The sequence below is a fragment of the Misgurnus anguillicaudatus genome, chromosome 10, assembly GCF_027580225.2.
Source record: "Misgurnus anguillicaudatus chromosome 10, ASM2758022v2, whole genome shotgun sequence".
NCBI lineage: Eukaryota > Metazoa > Chordata > Actinopteri > Cypriniformes > Cobitidae > Misgurnus > Misgurnus anguillicaudatus.
Window position 1 is genome coordinate 33,284,297 of NC_073346.2, and position 26,014 is coordinate 33,310,310.

Below are 26,014 nucleotides of genomic sequence, written 5' to 3' on the forward strand. Positions count from 1 at the left end.
ACTCCCTTAAAAGTAAACTCAGATTACACATGAGATTATGCGAGTATCTGGCAAACGCGAGTGTCTCTTTTATCATAAACCTTTTAGACGCGTCTGCAGCAGGCACTCCTTTGACAAGACACGTGATGCACATAGGTTCACTTGATGCGCCGAACATATATTTGAAATTACGAACCACACAGGATGTTGTGACAAACATCGTGCGCCCTCAAAAAAAAGAAGTCATCGGCCCCCACTGGTCAAAGAGCTGAACCATAATTTTTGGTTGCCTCACTATGGCACACCCTTACGGCAATTGTTTCTGCATCTTGTTCACACACAATGCTTTTCGTGTATGTGAGCAATCCCGGAACATGTACGGGACGTGTTTGTTGTTCACATAGAGTCCTGTTTGCCAATTTTACGGAAATTTTCTGTGACCAAAGTGCTGTGTGAATGAGGTTTATGTCTTTGCTAGACTTAGAGCCCTTTAGGTAGAAAGTTCTGACAATGGAAATCCAAAAAGCTCGGCCATTATGTGATTTATGGAGACTTAAGTTAGTTCCTGGGGTCTCATTTATAAAACTGTGCGTAGGATCCATACTAAAAGTCTACGTACGCACAAAAGCAAAAAATAGCATATGTCAAAAATAATAAGACTTGTAAAACAATGTTCCCTTTATAAATCACAGATCACAGATGGTAAACTCCAAAGTGATCCGATCGAAAGTGGTTTCTACTACATCTGGATGTACTTGAAAGTGGTCGAAAGTGGACGAGCTCAAAACGTTTTGAACACCGTTTACACCTGGCGTACATGAATCATCCTCAGATCCCACCCTTCAAGCCCATTCTCCCGTCCAGTTTGTTTTTTATAGATCACAACCTTGCGTGGGAACTGGCGTACACACATTTCCAGCCCCTTTTTTTGCATATGCACGCTTTATAAATGAGACCCCAGGAAACACATAGTGAACCATTGAAATACATTGAGCTAAAGGCAAAGAGCTGTGATTATTCTTCATTAATAGTCAAGAAATGACAATATTTATATATCACAAAGTATTTTTATGTAGTTCCATCATCAATGTTTTTTGACAAATAAAATCCACCAATATGGGAAAATTAATATTGTCAGCTACTGGTATGTGCCTTATTAACATGTTTAACTTTAAAATGCATCACACTGTGTAGAAGTATGTTAGCGTATAATGTTTATTAATTTACTGTGCTGTGTATATATCTTGTGACTGTTTGTGGTTTGTTTTGTGTTGCTTCCTTGCATGTCCTACCCTGCTAAAAAAACAATATACACCATCACAGAAATTCTATTGGTTTTATTGGGAATTTTATTGGTTCTAATGGAATATGGCCCAAAACACACTACAGTGTAGTGGTTTTAATGGTAAAAGCTAATGATTCTTATTGGTATTTTAATGGAAACCATTAGAATTTTCTTTAATGGTTTTATTGTTTTTTCAGCAGGGTAGCCTGACCCGTTTTTTCTAACATCCCCTAAATGTATAAATTTAATGAGACATAATCCACTACAAATGCATTGATAAACAAAGTGATTTGATTAACATGTAAAGCTAAGATATAAATCGTTTTCTAATAAAACTTTCATCACATGCAGTCTTTTCTGCTGCAGCTCTATGGGCCTGACAGTGACTTCCGGGAACTCTTGAGGGGCTCCATGAATGCTGCACATTCCAAGGCACTTTAGTGGGCCTTAAATTCAGTTTTATTCATTCAGGTACCCTAAAACCCAATAACTGCATTATCTAGCGAGAAATATATGAAACGGAAACATTTATGTAAATTAGATATTGATTAATCTAATATACTAACAATTAAACATGCAGGAAGTTCGTCATCAAATTTACACAAGGTGAAAGTTCCTTTACCTCTGCTTAAAATTCTGATTCGGGCGCCATCTAGTGCTGAATAGAAGCAGCACACAAATCCAAAACTGCGCTTTTACATGTGAAGATGGTAATCAAATTATGCAATGACAACATTTTGTCAATATATAACACACATTTTGTGTTACTGCAAACATTTTGTGGCAAAATCCAGCGAACTCAGCCTGCAATAATTAATAAGGCATCCAAATGAAGTTATATAACAATAATTCGTGTACCACAGTTGGTAGAGCATTGTGCTAGTAAAGGTCAATGGGTTCTATCACAGGATACACACATACTGATTTATGCACTTTAAGTCACTTTGGATAAAAGCATCTGCCAAATGCATAAAATGTCAAATGAAATGTTTCTTAAGAGTTGTAATAAACATCTGCTCATAACGTCACATCATTCATTTTCTTTTGAAAGCAAAGAGCAACACCTCAAATTGCCAAATCTACATAATTTTTGTCATTATTTTTGTATAAGTGTATAAAACCATCTAGATAGGAACTAGCTTGAGTCTACACCAAGGGTCTCCAACCTTTTTTGTGAGCAAGAGCTACCACAATGGATAAAACAATCTTTTTTGGTTTTATTTTACTTATTGATATTTTTTCAGCATTGTTTAAAACATTAATATACGTAAACCAAGCCAAGCTAATATAAAAAATATGTAATAAATAAATATTACAATCAAGATAATAAAATGTGCTTTGGTGGGCAACTCACAGACTCTCTGCCCACGGGCACCACGTTGGAGACCCCTGGTCTACACCTAATCTCTTTCAGAATAGCAATGAATTTGTTCAGGTTTTGCACCAAACTGCATATAAAACCAAATTTTAGCACTTCTTTACACAAACACTAAATTCTACATTTTGTCACCACCCTTGCTGTCTTTCTTTTATTTACTTCAATTGCATGAACTAAAGTAGATTCCACGTAGATAATAATGTTCTTTATTTTCATTATATATAATAATTGACTCTTAAAAAGTTATTTTTCCAATGCAATATCATGATTTGAAGAGATATCATGTGTTTTCACCAATTCCACACACCAGTTACCCTGATCGTGGTAACTCCTGAGCACTTTTACACCCGTCACACACAGTTCCTCCAGCTCACCCTGCTGAAACACATGATAATAACGGTGAAATACGGGAGTCTGGCTTGTTTTCTCCACAGGGATCTCTGTACTCGCTGCTGCTTGGTTTTTGTCCTTATTACCCTTTAAGTGCCAAGGCACCAGGAGATCTTGAGAAATGAAAGCTGTTCGATTAGTATGGACGTGTATTCTGCGTGGTGTCACATCTCCAGAACTGTCCTTTGTGTTTTTAACGTCTGAAGTAATTTTCCCGACATGCTCCTTCTTTTGTTTGGGATTATTTTCTTCTGTACTCATCACATTTTCTTCATATTTATTTTCTTTTAGATATTTCGATTTCTGATTGTTGTATTCTTGCTCCATTGCCCAAACGTAGATCAGAGCTCTTCCTCCCACCTTTAATAACCGAACCAGCTCCCGGATAGCAGACTGTCTTCTTTCCTAAAAAAAACAAGTGAAGTGAATGGGTTCATGTGTGATTCTTGCCAATGGTTATGTTCATGTTTTCTTCATATGACTATGATCACCTGTGTAGAGAAATGATGAATGACCGCAATAGAGATGCAGGCATCACAGCTGCCACTGCGCAGAGGAACAGACAAAGCATCGGACACGAATGCCTCATAACCTCGCTCTCTGCAGATCTGCACCAGATTAGCACTACGGTCACAGCCCAACTACAGATACAGAGGTGAAAGTTGAAGGAGTTTATAGATAATCGTTGCAATAATTGATGCTCAAATCTGTAACATCCTGGTAAAGTCTGTTGTGATGTAATGTGGGAATATTAGACTCACCGACATCACCTCAGGGTTGATACCCAGGTATTTGCCATTGCCGCATCCGATATCCGCTAGAATTGCACCAGGTGGCAGGGACAGCAGGAAGTCTCGCACCTGAGGCCATGGTGAATGTCGTGTGCTGCTGAAGTGGGACGAAATTTCTTCGTAGACCCGGTGAACGTACTGTGCCTCCAAATGGCACGCATCAGCTTCAACAACAGGCATTGTGGGTGGGGAGGGCGGCTGTTGGCTATCACATACAGATGGATAGGCTACAACGGTAAAGAGATTTTTGTAAATTAAGCACATTTTTATTACATTTGTACAACTACACCAAATGAACTGTGATTGTGGGTACAAAACATGTATATGGCATTTGTCTACTATGTCCATAGTATGTGTACACTCACCTAAAGGATTATTAGGAACACCATACTAATACTGTGTTTGACCCCCTTTTACCTTCAGAACTGCCTTAATTCTACGTGGCATTGATTCAACAAGGTGCTGAATGCATTCTTTAGAAATGTTGGCCCATATTGATAGGATAGCATCTTGCAGTTGATGGAGTTCCACCACATCCCAAAGATGCTCTATTGGGTTGAGATCTGGTGACTGTGGGGGCCATTTTAGAGAGAACTCATTATCATGTTCAAGAAGCCAATTTGAAATGATTTGAGCTTTGTGACATGGTGCATTATCCTGCTGGAAGTAGCCATCAGAGGATGGGTACATGGTGGTCATAAAGGGATGGACATGGTCAGAAACAATGCTCAGGTAGGCCATGGCATTTAAACAATGCCCAATTGGCACTAAGGGACCTAAAGTGTGCCAAGAAAATATCCCCCACACCATTACACCACCACAACCAGCCTGCACAGTGGTAACAAGGCATGATGGATCCATGTTCTCATCCTGTTTACGCCAAATTCTGACTCTACCATCTGAACGTCTCAACAGAAATCGTGACTCATCAGACCAGGCAACATTTTTCCAGTCTTAACCTGTTCAATTTTGGTGAGCTCGTGCAAATTGTAGCCTCTTTTTCCTATTTGTAGGGGATATGAGTGGTACCCGGTGGGGTCTTCTGCTGTTGTAGCCCATCCGCCTCAAGGTTGTGCGTGTTGTGGCTTCACAAATGCTTTGCTGCATACCTCGGTAGTAACAAGTGGTTATTTCAGTCAAAGTTGCTCTTCTATCAGCTTGAATCAGTCGTCCATTCTCCTCTGACCTCTAGCATCAATTTTCGGCCACAGGACTGTCGCATACTGGATGTTTTTCCTTTTTCAAACCATTCTATGTAAACCCTAGAAATTGTTGTGCGTGAAAATCCCAGTAACTGAGCAGATTGTGAAATATTCAGACCGGCCCGTCTGGCACCAACAACCATGCCACGCTCAAAATTGCTTTCCCATTCTGACATTCAGTTTGGAGGTCAGGAGATTGTCTTGACCAGGACCACACCCCTAAATGCATTTAAGCGACTGCCATGTGATTGGTTGATTAGATAATTGCATTAATGAGAAATTGAACAGGTGTTCCTTATAATCCTTTAGGTGAGTGTATATAAATCAGTGGGTTTCAGACTGGGGGGTGTGACATGATGCCGAGTTTTATAAAATACATTATTTATCATTTATCATCAATTCTGTGTAATTTAACCTCAGAAAATAAGGCTACTAACAGACTGCACTACATTTTATCATTTAATATGTTTTATTTAATTCATATTCTAAGTTTGAGATTGTTTTATCTAATTAATTTTCTTTGGGGGGGGGGCGTGAAAGAATGCAACCTACACAGTGGGGCCAAAAAGTTACTGTAAATAAATATAAATATGTCCTACTGATATTACAAAGTTTAGCTTAAAAAGCAAGCAAATATTAAACACACTTACCACAGTTACATGGTGTATGCCGAATTTTGCGAAATGTAAGCGATGTCCTGGTACCACGACGACTCAGGGTCAGATTACTCAAATCGGAAGTCATAACCCCTGACCCTCCATCCTCTGAAACGGGAACCACATCAAACTTCCGAGGCGTTATGCTAATAAAACATACATAATCGATTAAACTCTCCTTAGATAGTAGAGGGTAACAAAATTAACTAAACTAAGTAACAAAACGTATAGTAATAGCAAGTAGCAATTCATGGCTGTAATGTAAACTAAAGTCAACTGCAGAATAAGGGACAACCGAAAAAAATTCTGAGGATGAATCCTTTTTCTTACCCATGGGTCCACAGATAACGGCTTTCTCCTTTCATCACCAGTAAACTGCGTTCTGGCAGTACCACAGAGACAGAGCGACCATCAGGATGTTTAAAGTCCATTACTGTCTTGAAGGAGGTGGAGAGGTGACATAGCATGAGATGTTAAAGGGGTAGTTCACCCAAAAATGAAAATTCTGTCATGATTAAAGGAGACTTTTTTAAGATGTCAAATAAATCTTTGGTGTCCCCAGAGTGTGTTTATGAGGATCTAGCTCAAAATATCATATAGATAATTTATTATAACATGTTAAAATTGCCACTTTGTAGGTGTGAGCAAAAATGTGCCATTTTGGGTGTGTCCTCAAATGCAAATGAGCTGATCTCTGCAGTGCTGTGGTTGAACAGTGCAGATTAAGGGGCGGTATTATCCCCTTCTGACATCACGAGGTGAGACAAATTTTAATTACCTATTTTTTCACATGTTTGCATAGAATGGTTTACCAAAACTAAGTTGATCTTTGTCACATTTTCTATGTTGAAAGAAGCACTGGGGACACAATTATAGCACTTTAACATGGAAAAAGTCAGATTTTAATGATATGTCCCTTTAACTTACTCTCATGTTGTTACAAACTTGTATACATTTCTTTGTTCTGATGCACACGAATGGAGATATTTTGAAGAATGTCTGATCAGAAGCCACATAGACTTCCATAGTATTCTTTTTTCCTACTATGGAAGTCAAATGGCCTTCTGGTTGGTTTGATTAGAATCATTCCTCAAAATATCTTTCTTTGTGTTTATCAAAACAAATACATTTATACAGGTTTGTAACAACGTGAGAGTGAGTGCAGGAGGCGCAATGATATTACGCAATGCACAAAAATAGTCCCCTTGGTAACTTTCAATGGCAGGGGCCTATTTTCGGGCACTGCGGATTATCATTGCGCCCCTGCAGCCATGTTACGGCAGCAAAGTCCTTGATTATTATGCCAGATTGAGAGTATAGTTCCTAGCCATATCTGCCTAGAAATTTGCAACTTTTAATTTTTCGTCGGTCTTAGTACACAATGTAACTACAGAAGAGTCAAGTTTTAAACAGGAAAAATATTGAAACACCTTTTTTGTTATTTTTGAGCGTGATGCTAATGGTCTAATCAGATTCAATGAATTATACTAAGCTATGCTAAAAGTGCTACCGCCAGACCTGGAGATCAACTAAATGGATTCCAAATCAGTAAAAATCAAATGTTTAACTGTAGGGGAGCTAGAAAATGAGCATACTTTTTAAAAAAGTGGAAAAATGTTTTCAAAAGTATCAATTTTAATGTAACATACAATTTAGTGCTTTACTTATTCATACCTTCGCTCCAAGACTCAAGGAAAGTATAGTGTCCTCAAATGGTGAGTGAGTGTCCACATGGGGAGGAATTCCTGTGATAAATAATAATGTTTACATCTATAAACAGACATGAATCTCACTTCAACTTTGTAAATATATCATACACTACCTTGTCCAGTTTGGTATTGGTTTACAGTGAGCTGGTCTGGGAGGACACTTATGTGGCCATCAGTCAAACATCTTTGTAGTAAAGCATCGCATTCCACTGGTAGACCTGTACGTCGGACATTTATTCAATTGCTTTATATTTAGCATTGTATGGAGCAAAAACAATCGTGTTTATCATTAAACTAACTGTTGTTTTACCAAACCACTAAACAGTTTTTTTTTTTAATAATGAGTGATGCATTTTAAGTATGACCATTACCAATGCTTATTTTTGGTTCAGGCCAAGATTTAAACAACCCCCTAAGGCCATGAATAATAGATCTGAATTGCACAGCTTGATTGATAAGATGCTTTTGATTAAAATAACAGAAAAAAAAAGAATTTTAAACTTACCACCCGGTAATGGCTTGTCCTTGTCAATGTTATTATTATCATATCGAAACTCATATCCGTAGTGCTTCACTCGTCTGTGTTTCAAAGCTTTCTGAACTAAAGTATAAAGGCAAAACTATATAAAAAAGCAACAGAATAGCATTAATATGTTGATAGTCTAAAATCTCAAACCTGTGACATCATCATCATCATCATCATTTGATGTCCAATCCACAGCCTTCAGCAATTGTAGCTCCTCCTCTGGAGATACAAATTCCTCCAACACAGATAGACCAGGGGGTAACACAGAAGACACAGCCCCATTACAGTCCACTGACAAAATAAAAGTGATATTCACTAAACATACTTCCTTAATCCCAAAAAGTATTCCCACCTTTTATCTTAAAAGTAAAGAATCATCAATAGTACAAAAATATCTGTATGATGCAGACGTACCTTTCTCAACATAGCTGAAATAGAGCGTTACACTTTGATCCTCACACAGCAGCGATCGTCCATTAAGAAGTGTGTAAGCATTCTGGCTTTCTTGGGTTGATGAATATGTCACAAATGCATATGGTTTGGCAGGAGGTGTGAGGAGCGATTCAACGGTACCTCCCTCTTCAAGAACCTCCAGCAGTGACTCCCTGCTCACTCCATTTCCCAAACCTCCATTAGAGACTACCAGATGCTAAAACGGATATATAAGAGAGACATTATAAGACATGTATATTACTGACTTCCTTTATAAGGTACTAATGAAAAGCCTTTTTCATTATTTGATTCAGCAAAAATACAATTACAAGGCAATTTATTGCATGTTAGCGTTGGTTTGCTTCAGTATTTTATTCACTAAAAAGAAAGATGTAATACTTATTACAGCATGTAATATAACTTGTATTTATTGTAATGTGATATTACTGGTGTCTACTGGGAGAGCTACAAATCATGTCATCATCACCTATATCAGTGGTTCCCAACCTTTTTAGCCCTAAGTACCCCCACAGCCCTATCAGTAAGGCTCAAGTACCCCTTCATCGAAACTAAACCCAAGTTGTGTTTTAAAGACAAATAATTAGTAATATTAATTAATTCATTCATTTTAAACATTAAAGTAAAAATCACCGACTGATGTAGCATGTTTATTTCAACAAACCACTATCATTGTGATCAGTGTTTGCATTTTATCAGCTCATTTGCATTTTAAAAGACACACACAAAAACGGCACATTTTTGCTCAGGCCTATAAAATGGCAATTTTGACATGCTATAATTAACTATCTGTAGGGTGTTTTATGATAAAACTTCACATATGGACTCTGGGAACGCCAAAGACTTATTTTACAAATAAAAAAAAATCATCATATGACCCCTTTAAGGGCCATTTACTAACAGCTTGCGCAAACAATCATTTTGGCGTTAAATAAAGACTGAACTTACTAAAGACACGCAGTAGATATTTAGCTCTGAAAAGGTGTTATTTTTGCGACCTTATTGCATATGCATTTGAACATGTTTTCCTTTTAGAAGCAACATTAATGGGAGGAGAGTATTAAATTTTGCCAGAGGAACATACTTTTTAAAAATATATATATAGTTTTGCCAAACCTATGCTATGTTTAATTTGCTTGAGAAAAGAGGAGAAGTCACGAGGAGAAGTCAAATCAGGTTTTTCAAAACTTCTTTTACCCTTCATCTGTCGTCCGCCCGGCTCCTCCGATTCTTCTTAGTGTGCTTTTATTTAGCTGGAATTTCACACTCCGCCGCATTTTCATTGCGATGTCCAGCCGTGGTCTCTGTACTAATTTGAACTGCTCTTAGTAGATTGCAGTGGTCATTATGGAAATGTGCTTATGTCATTATTGTGCCTGTGTATTTTATTTGCGCCCTTGTAGTAAATCACACGGAAATCGTTCTTGAGTTGGACATCGCTAATGCGTTTTGGAGCATGCAGCGCATTTACTCAAGACGACTAATAATATTAATGATAAGATTAAAATTACATTGTCCTTTTTACAATGCTTTCCTCACAAAAATCAATCTTATGTCAATGACTGGACAAACGAAAGACATTTTATTAAAAGTAAATGAGATCAAAGCAAAATCTAAATCTTTTCGCGTACCCCCTAGAAACTCTTCACGTACCCCCTGGGGTACGCGTACCCCCGGTTGGGAATATAACTTAATGTCACTGCATCAATTTTTTAAGTGGGCTTCTGAAATTACTGCTAGGAAACTCATATTCTTATTAATAGTCTTTGTAAACTGTCAGTAGCCTACGTAAGCATTTGGCTTTTAAGGATGTTGATTTATTTTTCTTATATATATATATATATATATATATCGGAAACAATCGGTTATAAACGAAATGACAGTAAAAGCACTGTTGTCCATTTAAACATAGATGTGTACTTAAGCTACCTTCTAATGCCTCTTAATTTAAATACGCTTAGTATGTACCTTTGTGGGATTCAACACTGTACTTATGCCCTCGTGTTTGAGTAATGTGTGACTGGCTTTAATCTGCCTGCGAAGCAATTTCTTCTCCTCTTTGGTTCTTCTGACACTTCTGTTGCCCTCCATGCTGCTCTCAATGTGCAACCGCTATTCCGATCCGTCCGCACGCAAAAACTACAACATTGGTTCCTAGAGCATTTTTACGAGCGTCTAGATTTAAGAATGAATTCTAATACGAGTGTCCTTTATTATTTACAAATTTTAAAAATTCAAATTGAAAGGTAACATTAGTTTTTTATAAACTCAAAAAGATTATTTCGACAATGGTCTACTTGTGCAGCGATATCGTGCAGTGTTTCTCAAATTTTATCCAAATTTACTCCTTATCACATCAAAAAGTTGCTTCTGCCTCTCTCAGTGTGTGTTTATATGCGATATAGCTTGATTTAGCACTTAAAGGGACACTCCACCTTTTTTTGAAAATATGCTCAATTTCCCACTCCCCTAGAGTTAAACATTTTATTTTTGCCATTTTGCAATCCATTCAGCTGATCTGCGGGTCTGGCGGTACCAGATGCTAAAGGTCTAATCAGATTCAATAGATTATGCTAAGCTATGCTAAAAATGGCACCAGACCTGGGGCCTCATGTATAAAACTGTGCGTAGAATTCTTACTAAAAGTCTACGTACGCACAAAAGCCAAAAACGACATACACCAAAAATTATGAAGACTTATAAAACAAAGCAATGTTCCCTTTATAAATCACAGATCACCTGCAAGTGTGCGTACATGAATCATCCTAATATCCCACCCTGCAAGCCCATTCTCCCATCAAGTTTGTTTTTTTATAAATCACAACCTTTGCGTGGGAACTGGCGTACGCACGTTTTCAGCCCTGTTTTGTGCGTACGCATGCTTTATACATGAGGCCCCTGGAGATTAGCTGAATGGATTCCAAAATGGTAAAATAGGGAGATACCCTTATTTAAAAAAAAAAGTGGAGTGTCCTTTTAAGTGCAAGCATAAAAGTAATAATATCATAATAATAATATAAAGCTTGAAAATATTGCATTAATAAAATAACTTTTTAAACTACACATTCATAATAATCAAAATTTCCTAAAATTCCTAAAAATATAATAGAAAACCAAACATGCCATTTTTGTGTTTTATCTATTATTTTTGTAACCAGTTTTCAATGGGTTATGAAAGGGATGAGAAATACATTTGATTTTATGATGTTTGTAAATGCTCCACAAAAACCAGTCATTTAAAATTTTTTACTAAAAATATTCAAACAAAACAGCAACAATAAACGTAAAAATATGCAAATTACATTTTTGTTTGACAAGCAATATTCTTACAAGAACCTTTTGTCAGATTAACAATTCGGGGAAGCCACAAATCATAACTATTTCATATTAACGTTCACAAAATTTCAAAATTTTACTGAATATCTCCAAGTTTTCCAGTAAATAGTTTTTAAGGCTTCTTTTAATTTTGAGTTGCTCAATGTTTACAATTTTTTAGCATAACGCATCTAGTATTCAGTTGTTACAAGCCAAAAACATCATCCCCCTCTCAGGACAGTATATATATATTGATAGAGGATTATCACAAACAAAAAATAAACGGGTTGCTCTTCATAATGTCTTCTGTATAAATCAAATACTGCAGATGGTTTCCCAGCAGAAACAGTTGAATGGTTATTTTACATAAGAGTCTGTGTTGTTGCATCTGCAAACTGTGGGGCCATCTAGTGGCAGAAACACTATCAGGAGCAATGAAGGACACAAATAATAATGGAGGATTTCACCAGGACCCCTCATTTCTTCTGTTTGGGTGGTGGTCTGCAAAAGAAGAAAAAATATTTTGATATAAGTTTAACAGAACATACATGTATAATAGTGTACACATCTTCAAAATTAAGTAGTTGCATATTGTCTATTAAGAATCATTACATAACCAGTTTGACTGCAAACACACCAAACTCTCGAAGTAGTATATAAACTACACTATGATTTATGCATGAAGCTGCAAGTCTTAAAATCATAAAGACCCACCTGTAGATCCCTACAACAACCGCATGATCTCTCTCGTATGGCTCAAGTGTCAACTGCTCCTGTGGCTTCATGTTTTCAGAGGCCATCTTTTTAACCTCTGCAGCAAACACTGCCTCTGGGGCAGCTGTGGAGTCAATGCAGTTTGCCTAAAAAAACAATTTATTAGAAAAATAAATCAATAACTGAAAATTAAACATTTCTCTGAAGGTTTTTAGCTCATACATGCAAGACGTCCACAAACGATCAAATGCTTGCAATTTTCAAAACAAAAGTGTGTCATTAAACATCATGCTAATCTTGCCTTGATAGAAATGACAAAATGGCCTCCATTCTTCAGAAAGTTGTGTGCATTGAGGGCAACGATTCTTGTTTGGTCAGGTTGAGCAACATCAGCAAAGATGACATCCACCATACCTTAAAAAAAGCAGAGCAGTGGTTTAATATCAAACCATGAAGAGTTTATTAAAATCAGATTTGTGCTTGCATCAAGGGAACTTACCGACAAGCATGCGGTACTTGTGTGGGTGACGTGCATCTTCAATGATGGGAATAATATTTGTTCTCTTTTTGGCCACATTTAGCAAATCTCTGCCTGATCTGTGGGAAAACTCTACAGCGTACACCAACCCTTCCTATAAATCATAAAAATAAATCTGTCAGGATGCAATATTTTTACACAACATTACTTATTAGCATATAAAAATAGTAGCACATAACGCTACTAAAATCCTGAACTTGGAAATGGAGATAAATGATGTTTAATGATCTAACTCCACAACCAACACAAAAGATAATATTCTGATAAATGATGGTATGCATACAGTTGACAGTACCCACTAAATACCATAGCATTTGTTTTTCCTACTATGGAAGTCAATAGCTGCCATCAACTTTGTGCATACCATCATTTATCAGAATATCTTCTTTTGTGTTCCAAAGTTTGTAAAATCAAGTTCAATTATATCAAAATGTTAAAACTTTGAAACTTAAAATTACATAATACTTTTCATACAGGTATGTTTTACTGTTGCAAGATAAGACAAATCTTGAAATGTGACCCTGGACCACAAAACCAGTCAACATGGGTCAATTTTTGAGATTGAGAGAAAAAATAGAGAAAATTACCTTTAAAGTTGTCCAAATTACTAATAATAAATTAATGTGATATATTTACAGAAGGAAATGTAAAAAATCTCTTCACGGAACATCATTATTTAATATTCTAATGACTTTTACCATAAAAAAATCTATAATTTTGATTGTATTGTTGGCTATTGCCACAAATATCTCTGTGCGACTTATAACTGTTTTTTTTAGTCTAGGGTCACAAATGTTATTTCAAACCACTGCAGTCGGCATATCGCAATATTCACTTTTGTAATATTTCACACATTTCCACATGCTGTTCAGTCCAAATACCTGCCAACCAAACAACTATGTAAATTAGTGTTTACACATTTGATCCACCCAAACACATGATATATGTAATGTAAAGTGCAAACACTGTACATTTTTTTGCCTCAATATTTTGCATTTGCTAAATGAAAAATTAAAATTAAATTCAACTTACTGGTCCAACAATGTCAGAAACATGCGATACAGTAGTCCCTGATGCCGCTCCTAAGTACATGACCTTTGCTCCTGGTTTGATGTGGATCTGGTCTACACCACCTAAAATGGCAGCAGCCAGCTTCGACCGGAAAGGATTCCATGCTCTGTACTCAATCTTTGTTTCTCCTTCCTTAAATTAAAAATGCATGCAACACATTAACTCAACTCTTTCTAGAATTACTCGGGTGTAAATTAAATGCACACATAGACAATTCCAATACTCACCTCGACACTTATTCTTTTCTCTCCATACACAGAGTCTCCAATCACCATGTTCTTGGTAACCAGAGCGTCTTCCTTACCACGGCAGATGAACACACCTGTGATTTTCAGATGAAATGTAAATTGGCACATTTCTTCCGGTAACAGCCAGAACGTAATTATAACCAAGACTGATGTTACCAACACACCCTCATGTCTGTGGGGCTCTACGGTTACTTTTTTGCCTCCTCTGAAGCCGCCTCCGCCGCCTCTTCCTCCACGACCCCTCGGTGTGCCACGTCCACCACCTCGACCGCGGAAGCCCCCCTCACCACCAGGGGATCTGAATCCTCCACCTACCAAAAAAGCAGAGATATGCTAATTTAAATTACCTGAAATGTTAAAAGTACAAAAAGTGAATAATAAAACAAAAGTTTTGTTTAAAAAATTCCCTTAACAAGAATCTCAACACGGCTCCAGCGTACTTAATGTTTTTTATTTAATTATTATTTGTAATAAACTATAAGAGCTCTGATGCAAAAGGTGCTAAATGCCATATTCATCAAATACTTTCACTTCAAATGTGATTAATCCCAGACCGAGGCCATTAAAAAAATACAGATTTGTTGGCAGAATCTGTTAAGGGTCATGGTGCATTGTTTTACCTGGTTAAAAGTGTTTTCCAAATATATTCGAATATTGACTGAATTTTAAGCATTTTGCTTTTATTAAGAAAGGACAGTGAAGAATGACTGGAGCCTTTACATCACTTATTTACATCAGCGTGGTACTAAAACTTGACCAAGGTACTTCGAAGCCAAAAATTTTGCTTACCGCCACCTCTACCTCCTCTGAATCCTCCTCTTCCACCTCTGTCTCCTCCTCCTCGTCCACCAAATCCTCCTCGTCCTCCACCAAATCCTCCTCGTCCACCACCAAATCCTCCTCCTCCTCCGCCACCACCAAATCCTCCTCCTCCACCAAATCCTCCTCTTCCTCCACCACCTCTTGGGCTGAAACCTACCAGAAAGAAATCATCATTAAGACACTTGAAAGAAACAAACAAATAAAAACAGTAAAACATTATCTGGTACATTACAATTATTACTTCCTTAAACCAATTCCATGTAAATGCCCTCAACAGCTGGAGTCCACAATCTTTAAAAGGATAGTTCACCCAAAAATGAAAATTCTGCCATCATTTACTCACTTCCATGTTGTTACAAACCTGTATACATTTCTTTGTTTTGCTAAACACAAAGGAAGACATTTTGAAATATGTTTGTAACCAAACCAATCATGAGTCCCATTCACTTCCATAGTAGGAGTAAAAAAAGAATACTATGGAAGTGAATGGGACTCATTAACGGTTTGGTTACAAACATTCCTCAAAATATCTTCGTGTTCAAAAGAACAAATTAATTTATACAGATTTGTAAGAAATAAATTGAAATTTTTTGGATGAACTGTTCCTTTAATATAGACAATAGATGATTTAAAATAACCTGTAATTTAGGGTTATAGTGCTTTATTAATCTCGGTTGAATGTTATCCACAGAAAACGCAGCACATTTGTACCAGACTGTCGACATTAGTTTAACATGTTTGAACAGGAGACCATTTACAAAACCCACGTGGCCCGTATCAATGTATGTAAACCTAACGATCAAAACACTTGTAGTCTAAAACCAATAGATGTAACGAAATACACAGTTGTATAATTATATTTAATAACAAAATTGTGGTAAATAAACCAGATATTTCGTTAAAAACCATGTGGGAGCTCCAGACCCGCGTGCGCAATGTGCTTAGTTGCACGCGCATGCTAACGTTATATGCACAAGCAAACTATTTCTAATTTTCTTTTAAGTCTCAGAACTATATCACATTAAAACACATTTGAAAAAGTAAAAGTAAACGTAGTCAACATTGTCTAAACATTCTAGAGAAAGTGTGATTTATGTACTAAAACTTAACACGCGTGGCTAACTGTCCGGCATGTTTGCAAGCGATAATATATTTACAACAGTTAACGTTAGATGACGCGACGCTTAATACTAATTTAAATGCTAATATAAATTAGGACACTTACCTGGTTTCATTTTATTTTAGTACACGAGACAAATTTCCTTTATATTACAAACAACAGTCTCACAAAGTTCCGCCGCTTTTCTTCAGGTCTCGCGCAGCACTGAGATCAGATGGCCACATGTGCGTCAAACGTGCTTTCCCATAATGCACTTGGATAAATGTGGCTCGTGCTTGTTTTAGCGGCATCTAGCGGGAGAATGTGTAACTACATCATAAAAAGTGGCCTCAACTGGGCTGTACAGACGAGCCCTACTGTGAAGACATTATTAAATATAAATATATTGTCATTATAGAGAAATATTTACAATTAATATGATATACCTGTAATTGTGATTCGAAACCTAATGACCCCAATGGGATTTGTTTACATTGCTTATATGCTGTCAATATAGGCGGTCCTGAGACGGTGCCAGGGGGACACCGGTTTTATGACATTTTATAAAATAAATGTATTATTATAAATTCTGTGTAATTAAATCAATGCTACTAACCAACAGCACTATATTGCATAATTTAATATGTTTTGTTTAATTCAAATATTAAATTTTGGAAGGTTTTATGTCATAAACCTTTAGGGTGGGGTGTACAGAGGGATGCATTGTAAACAAAGGGGGCAGCACACCCCAAAAAGTTGAGAACCACTGGGTTACAGGTTTCTTTAGGTTTAAATAAAACAATGCTGTTGCTCATCAATTAGATTTTATGAACTTATCATAAAAGCATCTTTGTCTAACACAAAACAGTTTTCCAATTGTGACTCACTTATTGGTGCTGATGGATAAAGGCACCCGTAAAGTAAAACTGTGAGGAGAGCAACATACAGCTATTCCTGTGTGTTTTTATTTACAAAATGCACATTTTATTACATGTTATACATTGGCATAATGTTAGGTCTATGCATTTGTTACTAAATTCTAATATTAACATATTTATTTATTTATTTATTTAACTTTCCTTCACCTTTTCTCACAGTGTCAGATGAAGAATTAAAGTAGGCCTATATTGACTGTTGTAAAACAAAGCAGAAAATAGTGAAATGATCTTTATTAAATCTGATATAAAAAGGAAAGAACGAAACAAATGCTTTAAATAACAGTAAAGATTTTTTTTACAAACAGGACCATAAATAACATTTAGTTTGAGGATGACAGCATTAGGCAAACAATACAATGTTCATACCCTGTCATGTGAGAAATAACATGATTGCTCAACAGTGACATTGTGCGTTTTATTTGTTAAACACAACATGTGTGTTACATATCGACTATTAGTCAAAAAGCATGATTTTATAGCCAGCTGTGTTGTGATGTCACAAACAGCAGATGTCACTGTTTGCTTATACCTTGCTCTTATGAACTTGCTCTTTAGACCTCTCATAACCACAAAATTATTGTTTTAGAGTCTCAGCTTCTGGTCTCAGACACAAACGCAATATATTTTCAGATGTACTAAAGGCTATAAAGACTTCAAGTACATGTTGGCACAGTATTTTCACAATCACACAGAATCTTATTCAGTGTTCTTACTACAGTCCATTCAAGTAGACAGCTGGGTCTGATATTATCGACTCCAACCCTAGTGTTTACCTCAATTGTACGTGTATTCTATGCATATCCAATATTGTGTTGGTGGGATTTATTTCACTACTGAAAGTGAAATGATAAAAAATATGTTTACTAGCATTTTTTCAAAGCAAGAAAATGCTGCCGTAAGCACCATCTCTGTCAATAGATCTTAAAACCTATAAATTAAATGAACATATCTATGCTTAACAAATTCATTAGACCACCACCCAATGTAAGGTTTGTGCCAAAACCATAAGCAGAGTTTTGCGTTTGTGTTTAGGGGCACCTACCGGCAAACATGGGTACTGCAATACATTGAGATTAGCAAGTGTGTCTTATGGCTTTAAAACAATTTTAACCTTAACTTACTCTACGTATTTAACTATCAGGATTAAACTAATAAAATCTACACAATGTAGATGCATATAAATAGCATGAAGTGTGAAAATCGTGCAGTACATATCGGCAGTCCTTCCCATTCATTTAAACGGCGCATCATTTTTTGTCATTTTATTTATTGGTTTCTCAATTTTTTTGCTTGTTCTTTAAACCATTTTCGCTTGGGTTTAGGGTTAGATTTCTACCGAGCCCCTAAGGTGACATTGGAGTAAAAAAATCTAAAGTTTAGTTTCATGTGGTCACGTGAAACTTTCATGTGCTCACGCGAAACCTTCATGTGGAGAATTGTTTTTAAAGTTTAGTTTCGCGTGCTAACGTGAAACCTTCGCAAGCATTAAACTATCAGGTGTGCACGTGAAAGCGAAAGTTTCACGTGAGCACGCAATAGTTTCACGTGAGCACTCGATACTTTCACATGCGCATGCACGCAAAACTAAACTTTATTTAATTTTTGCTCCATGTCCCCTAAGGGGCTCCGTAGATTTCAGATTTGCCTAAGGAGGTTATTTAATATACAGTTTTCTCATAATTGGGGTTAGAATTGGGCTTTGGGGTTAAGATGTCATTTTTATATAACAAAAAGTTGTTCAAACCCTAAACCCAAACGAAAATGGTAAAAAATAGCAAAACAATTGAGAAACCAATAAAAACCAATGGCGTATGTATTGCACGATAATCACACTTCATGCTATTTATACCCAACTCCGTGAGACAATAAAATATGAATTCATATATTCCTATTTCATGAAAAGCTCAGACAAAATCATAAGTGGTTCTGGTCTGGAGGGGCAGTTGACCTCCCCCAAACTCCACCTATGGCCAAAACTAACCTTATGTAAAACTAAACTAAGTAAAGCACTTCATTATTTTCTATTCAGATGCCCCTAAACAGTTATTTACAGTGTTAGGGGTAACGCATTACAAGTAACGTGCATTAAGTAATAATATTACTTTTCTAAAGTCACGAGTAAAGTAATGCATTACTTTTTAAATGTACACATTCATATTTGAGTTACTTTTTCAAAAAAGTAATGCAAGTTACTTTTTTAGTTTAATTCATTTGATAAAAAAATGAAGTACTGAATTGAACTAAACATACTTACATTATGCACTCTATGCGTACGCTTGTGGGGGAACAGTTTGAGTCAGAAACTGAGATGGCAGACCAGAGCTCGACATGTTTGTGATGAAATTTTAAATTTCTGAATGCAGAACTTTTCAGTCATAAAAACACCTGAAAGTCCTGAAAGAGATCAAGCCTCAGCCAAGAAAAAGTAACGCAAAAGTAACTAAAAAGTGACGTTAACATTACTTTCCATGAAAAGTAACTAAGTAACGCAAATAGTTACTTTTTTTGGGAGTAACTTAATATTATAATGCATTACTTTTAAAAGTAACGTTCCCCAACACTGGTTATTTACTTACACTTTATGATGCTGGATGATCTTTGAGTCAAATAGACAGGTGGTCTAATAAATTTGTTAAGCACTGTATACACACACTAATAAAGTAGAAATTATGATTGTTCTGAGTTTGTGTTAAGCAAGTACAGTACAAAGCTGTAAATATATGCATATTACTTAAATAAACACATTGCATTTAAGTTTGCATTGAAGTTTGAATTTTCATCACCTAAAATTCTATCCGTGCTATCTCTGAAAAGGTTTTATTAACAGTATCAGCACAGTATCAATGGCAACTTACTAACATAAAGGCCTATTTTTTATGAGTTTATGTGGCAAAAGCAAGCAAACTGCCAGTCAGTTTTTTATTTCTCCAGCTATTTTCATCCCATCCACATGGGGGCAGCAAAGATTGCAGATCACAGATCCCATACTCATTCCTGCCCACATTCCATTTTGTTCACATCACCGTTGCTAACAGTGTCCTCTGCTACTCCATCCATATTCTCCACAGCAGGCATCTCCTCTGGATGCTGATGCTTGGGTTCTATGAGGGTTGCTGGGGGTGAAATAGGGGGCAGAGGGATCGCTTCCCCTTTCTTTTCCAGTTCCGCCAGCTCCCGTGCAGAGCACGAAGGGGTTGGGGTGGGGTAGGTGTGATGGAACGTGTCATAATCGACTTCATAAAATCCCTCTTCCAGTGAAAGCACAGGGGTAAATCTTTGTCCCCAGAGCACTTCTGAGTTCAGGTACGAGCTGCGGGCCTGACAGGTCATTCCTGTGGAAGAGGCCAGAGGAAAGTGTTAAGTCAGGTGTAGATCATCACATGACCTATAGATATTATATTATATATATATTATTATATTATATTGTAAATGTTTGAAACCAGAAAGTCTCAAGGTACTTTTTGTCTTTTCTAATATTTCTTTGACATGGAAGTCACTAGGTTTGATATTTATCCAGTGCAATGATTCATTATACTGTATATCTGGCCATTAAATAAGTTAAAGGGATAGTTCACCCAAAAATAAAAATAGTGTCATTAATGATGAAGCATCGGAAATACATTTTGGTCCAAAAATAAAAAAATTACAACTAATCAGCATTGTCTTCTCTTCCGTGTCTGTTGTAAAGCGCATGCACGAGACTAAAGTCACGTGACTGCAGTGACGCGGCTGACGTGTTATCTGGTGCGCCCCAGCTGTTTTTTTTCTTGTACGCCCTGGCTTCGTTTACAGTCTGAGGTAGATGCACGCTGTAAGTTTGAAAAAAAAAACTTTGCAAACATGTCTGAGTATAACACGTTATTCGCATCACTGCAGTCACGTGACTTTAGTCTCGTGCATGCGCTTTACAACAGACACGGAAGAGAAGACAATTCTGAATAGGTGTAATTTTTGGACCAAAATGTATTTCCGATGCTTCAACACATTCTAACTCAGTGGTTCTCAAACTGGGGGCCGGGGCCGCGAGATGGTGCCGGGGGGCCCCAGTTTTATGACATTTTAATAAAATACATTGATTTATCATGAATTCTGTGTAATTAAACCTAAAAAATAAGGCTACTCACCAAAAGCACCAAAGAATAATTTTATATGAGTTTTAGAACTGTTTTTTGTCATAAATTTTCTTTGGGGGGGCCACGAAGGAATGCACAGTACACAAGGGGGGCCGCAGGCTGAAAAAGTTTGAGAACCACTGTTCTAACTGACCCACTGATGTCACATGGACTACTTTGATGATGTTTTTATTACCTTTCTGAACATGAACAGTATACTGTTACTAGATTTTTAATGAAGGGTCAACAAGAAGATGAACGGCGGTCTTACGAGCCCGGAAGAACATGAGAGAAGTCATTAATGACATCACTGTAATTTTTGGGTGAACTATCCCATTAAGTGTGTTGATTTTTTAAAGTACAAAAGTGTAAAATCGCTTGGTTGCATTTCACATTCTTACCACTAGATGCTGCTAAAATCTACATACAGCACATTTAAAGAAGGTCTATTTGGATATTGACCACATTTTTTTAGCATTTTACCTTTATTCAGAAAGGACCGTGAAGAGTGACTGGAGACATTTTTATAAGTTGAGATATACTTAAGAGTATTCTTTTTAGCAAATATGTTAAAAACGAATAAAATGACTAAGATGACATTTATGAAAATAAGGCATTTTAATTACTGACTAATAACCTTTTCATTGCTTTTAAAGTGAAATTACTGAACAAAATATAAGAGCCTGAAAAAAATACTCATTTACAAGAAAACGTGTCAGATGCACTTTTTTTTAGCTCTTCATCTACAGGCCATACAAAACCAATTTATGCATCACATGCTGAAAAATGAGCCGTTTCATTTTATCACCTGAAAATAACTAAAGATCATTTTCTAATAGTGCTTTTGACCTTTGAATGTCAGATGTTCAGTTGGTATTTCAACAGAAGTTAATTAATAAATTAAAACATCATGTTTCCTAACAAATGCAGACGTGCATCCGCATGGACTGCTGAATTTTAATTTTCACATCTGCCAAAAATAAAACGCAAGCATTTTTCATCATCTGAACCTTGAATAACCACATCGATTACTCCACAGATGTGCCCTGACAGGATAACATATCACACAAATTAAACACACATAAAACATGAACACACACACAGATGGTGAAAAACAACAGCTGTCATAATGAATATAAATGGCATGTAGGAAAAACTCATTCGTCAACATATAAACATTCATGAGATATATTCACCATGTACATTATACATGCATAATAGTCTGCACAGAATAATACATAACAAACAGCTTCTCTTTAGGGTGCTAATACTTGACTGCTTGGTGTTTAACCCAGCTGCTATCAAATTTTGGTCGACTGTTATTACGTACCATCAAAAACAAAATGCTTTGTTTGTCACTCACTTTGTTAGCGATTCAAATAAGAAAGAAAAAATTAGACTATTCTAGAGCCCAAAGAAAGGTTTATCCAAAGCCTCACTGGTTATTTAATTCTTAACTTATAAAATGAAAGAAGTTTTAAGGTATTTCTAAGCTTCTGACAGCCATATCGAGCTGTTTCTGCTAAGAGCGGCACCCCGTGGGCAGTTATGCATTTAATGTGAGTTATGTTTTATCGACAACATGCTATCGATTACTGCAGACAGCATACAGCATAAATGTGCTTTTATTAAAACTTTATTAAAACCTTTTCACCTAGTGTCTGTGAAGTTACCCATAGGTTTATGAGGAGAATTTTTTAAGCCCAAAGTGGGTAGCCGGCCGTTGCCATCTTGGAAATGTGTCAGTGCGTCACTCCCAGATGACCAAAAAGGCAAAACATGGGTGGAGCTGAGGTGCCTGGTTGCTGAAACTACGCCCCCTAGCTCATCGGTAGTGACAGTAGCGGCAAACTACCTGTCATCCCCTTTTCTCACATGAAAAACTACAGTAGGTACTAAAGTATTTAATAGGCCTATAGTAAACTGGAGTAACATTTTCAACAATCATTACACGTCATTGACCCAGTGCAAAAAATAATGACGGCCTCCACTTGTTTAAAGGAGTATTACATGTTGGGATTTTTTTGAAGTAATACAAATATTTAATGTTTTTATATCAAAAGGATTTAACGGCGGGGTGCATGATCTTTAAAAACACTTTGGAAAAGGGAGTCGGCCGACTCCCAAAACACACTTGTCGCCAATCAGCAGTAAGGGGCGTGTCTACAAACCGATATGGTTGCCTGGGTTGCATATGTGTGGGGCGGGTCTATCAAATGAAGGTCCAGATTCTATTGAGGTAGGGTCGTGTTTGTTTAGGTGATTTCAAATGTCTGGCTTTCAGAGATCATGCACCCTGCCTTTAAAGGGGACATTTCATGGGAATTTGACTTTTTTCATGTTTAAAGCTATAATTGGGCCTACAGTGCTTCTATCAACCTAGAAAATATGAAAAAGAACAACCCAGCAGTGCCGCTGCTAGCCATTTTGGTGCCCTAAGCATAATTCCTTTATAATGCCCCCCACCCCGACCCTAAGAAAAAAAAACGTTTGTTTTTGCCAGTTTAATTTTTTATTGCCAAACATATAACTTAATAGCAGAAAGTAAAATCTTCACAACTTTAGCCAACACACACTACACATTTGAAAGTGCAAACTTTTATAGAATAGCAAAACAGAAAAATTACCAAACTTAAATTATCAAAATAATCCAGACATGTTTTTCCCAAGTACAATGTCACTTTAAATAAATTACATTAAATAAACATCAGTAAACAAGAATACTCATTCTTAAATAAAACAAAGATTCAGAGAACTAAGTGTCACAGTAATGTTTGCTTCATATCATGACGTTTTATATTTATATATATTTAAGAGTGATGAATTGTAATATGTGCACTGCTAACGTTAACATTTACTGAGAAAGTATTAACCACCGTCACGTCAAAATAAACCACAAAATAACTGCTTAATATCTAAAGACGAAAGTAAAAGCTGCGCCAGTTATTTGTAAAATGCATATGCGCAGCATAGGTAATGTTTTACAGTAATGTTTCTCAATTTAGCTTGCACTGAAGTTATAAATTATAACAACATAGTTTGCTAAACATTAATATCAGCACAGCAAGTTCGAGGCGCATTACGATTAGCTGCAGCTGCAGCCCTTGCGCATTTCCCTTATTTAGAAGTGAATGATTAAACATGATGGACTTACCCGCCAGTAATGCACGGGCATCATCCCGCAGTTTCTTTTTTTTCCGATCCTGACTCGTGCTGTCTTTTCGGGGACATTTCCAAAAGTGGCCTTCTGACTGGCCGTTTCTATATCCGAAAGCTGCAGCCTGCGCGAGGTCGCATATGCAGGCTGCATACGTCATCATGCTTTATTTCAGTTAACTGAACATTACATTAGCAAGTCATAAGCATATTACAACAATTTACGATTAACTAAGAATAATAGTTAACTTTATAATTGTTAATATTACGAAATAAGAAAGTTTTGATGACGTATGCAGCCTAAAATGCGACCTCTGGAGGTTGCAGCCTTCGGATTGAAAAACGACCTCTGTCAAACTTCGTCAGGCGCCCGCGCGATCAACCGGCACGGACAATCAAAGGCTGGGGGGCATACTTTTTAGACTAGAGCCATTATCTCGTTCCCCCTTTTTTGTAACATGGATAAAAAGGGCCTAATAATATTTTTATAGGCTAATGAAATAATTTCAGCATTAAACATTTTTTTCATTAGGCTATTATTTTTGGTGCCCCTCAGCACGTGGTGCCCTACGCACAGCGCGTGATGCGCGTTATGGGAGCGGCGGGGCTGCAACCCAGTAACTTAGTTTTGGTAAACCATTACTTGCAAGCATGTGAAAAAATAGGTCATTGCAATTTGGCTCCCCTCGTGATGTCAGAAGGGGATTATACTAGGGATGTTAACAATTAATCGATCTTCGATTAATTGTCGATAAGAATTAAATGGATAAAACTTAACGATTGTCGAAAAAGCAAGCACGTGTGTCTGGCGCCGGCGCAAAGCACATACACAGCTGGTGAAAAAACTAACCAAGCGCGAAGAAGTTAAACTAGCCATGATCGCAACGATGCTCGATGCCAAACACACACTTGGGCTTTTTAACCTCATTCGAGACGAGGCTGGCTGCTAACGCAATGAAATGGCATCCGCAGTGGATCTGAGAGGGTCCGATGACGAAAATCTAAACACAGTTCGGATACTGAAAGCAAAGACCCTCTTCAGGGAAGCCTGCAAGATTAGCATGGCTACGCTGCTATACACAGGAAAGGAGACCAGAAGCCGTTTTTAATAAACAGATTGAAATGTAAAACTTAAATTCTGGCAAGAAACTGTTAAATGTAAACTGTAACTGACTGTCGTTACACTCTGAACGCCCGCAACATATATCATTGAACATCATTATTGACTAGGGTTGCCACCCATGTCTGATAAAAACCCTGGACATATAGATGACCCGGCCAATTGGTTTGCTCACAAGCCCCCCCCCCCAATAGCATAATATTTCTATAGGCTTATGCAATTATTGGCAAAACTTTACAATTATCTTTTTTACAATTCTTATTTGTTAACATTAGTTAATGTATTAACTAACATGAACTAACCGTGAGTACATTTGTTACTGTATTTGTTAATCTTTGATAACGTTAGTAAATAAAAATACGGTTCATGGTTTATTCATGTTAGTTCACAGTGCATTAACTAATGTTAACAAGATTTAAATAAATGTATTATTAACATTAACAAAGATATAAAATTGCTTTATGCTATAAGTGCAGTTTATTATTAGTTAATGTGTTAACTAATGAACCTTATTG

The 26,014-nt window shown here is 36.7% G+C and overlaps 3 protein-coding genes across 5 annotated transcripts in view; all 3 read right to left on the bottom strand.

The window, feature by feature from the left end:
- Positions 1–2,832: 2,832 nt before the first annotated feature.
- On the bottom strand, positions 2,833–10,531 carry alkbh8 (alkB homolog 8, tRNA methyltransferase). The gene is made up of 11 exons (XM_055211804.2): positions 10,335–10,531; positions 8,331–8,565; positions 8,067–8,207; positions 7,896–7,991; positions 7,504–7,608; positions 7,356–7,426; positions 6,012–6,118; positions 5,676–5,827; positions 3,794–4,050; positions 3,524–3,673; positions 2,833–3,437 (listed from the first exon to the last, which is right to left on the bottom strand). Exons 1-11 carry the CDS (start codon positions 10,455–10,457, stop codon positions 2,886–2,888), a joined length of 1,989 nt encoding a protein of 662 aa, XP_055067779.2. The 5' UTR covers positions 10,458–10,531; the 3' UTR covers positions 2,833–2,885.
- Positions 10,532–11,597: 1,066 nt separating this feature from the next.
- Positions 11,598–16,448, bottom strand: fbl (fibrillarin). Its single transcript, XM_055211774.2, has 9 exons — positions 16,300–16,448; positions 15,042–15,227; positions 14,417–14,563; positions 14,232–14,326; positions 13,966–14,136; positions 12,895–13,027; positions 12,697–12,809; positions 12,396–12,541; positions 11,598–12,182 (listed from the first exon to the last, which is right to left on the bottom strand). The coding sequence occupies exons 1-9, from the start codon at positions 16,307–16,309 to the stop codon at positions 12,158–12,160; spliced, it is 1,026 nt and encodes a 341-aa protein (XP_055067749.2). The 5' UTR covers positions 16,310–16,448; the 3' UTR covers positions 11,598–12,157.
- Positions 16,449–18,332: 1,884 nt separating this feature from the next.
- Positions 18,333–26,014, bottom strand: part of kcnj21 (potassium inwardly rectifying channel subfamily J member 21) — an 80,669-nt gene continuing 72,987 nt past the window's right edge. For 2 of the 3 annotated variants that reach the window (XM_055211224.2, XM_055211223.2), the window contains one exon: positions 18,333–20,443. In XM_055211224.2, coding sequence (XP_055067199.2) covers positions 20,100–20,443 — 344 coding nt within the window. In that variant the 3' untranslated portion in view covers positions 18,333–20,099. The remainder of the gene's footprint in view (positions 20,444–26,014) is intronic. The other variant, XM_055211226.2, reaches the window with a different exon arrangement.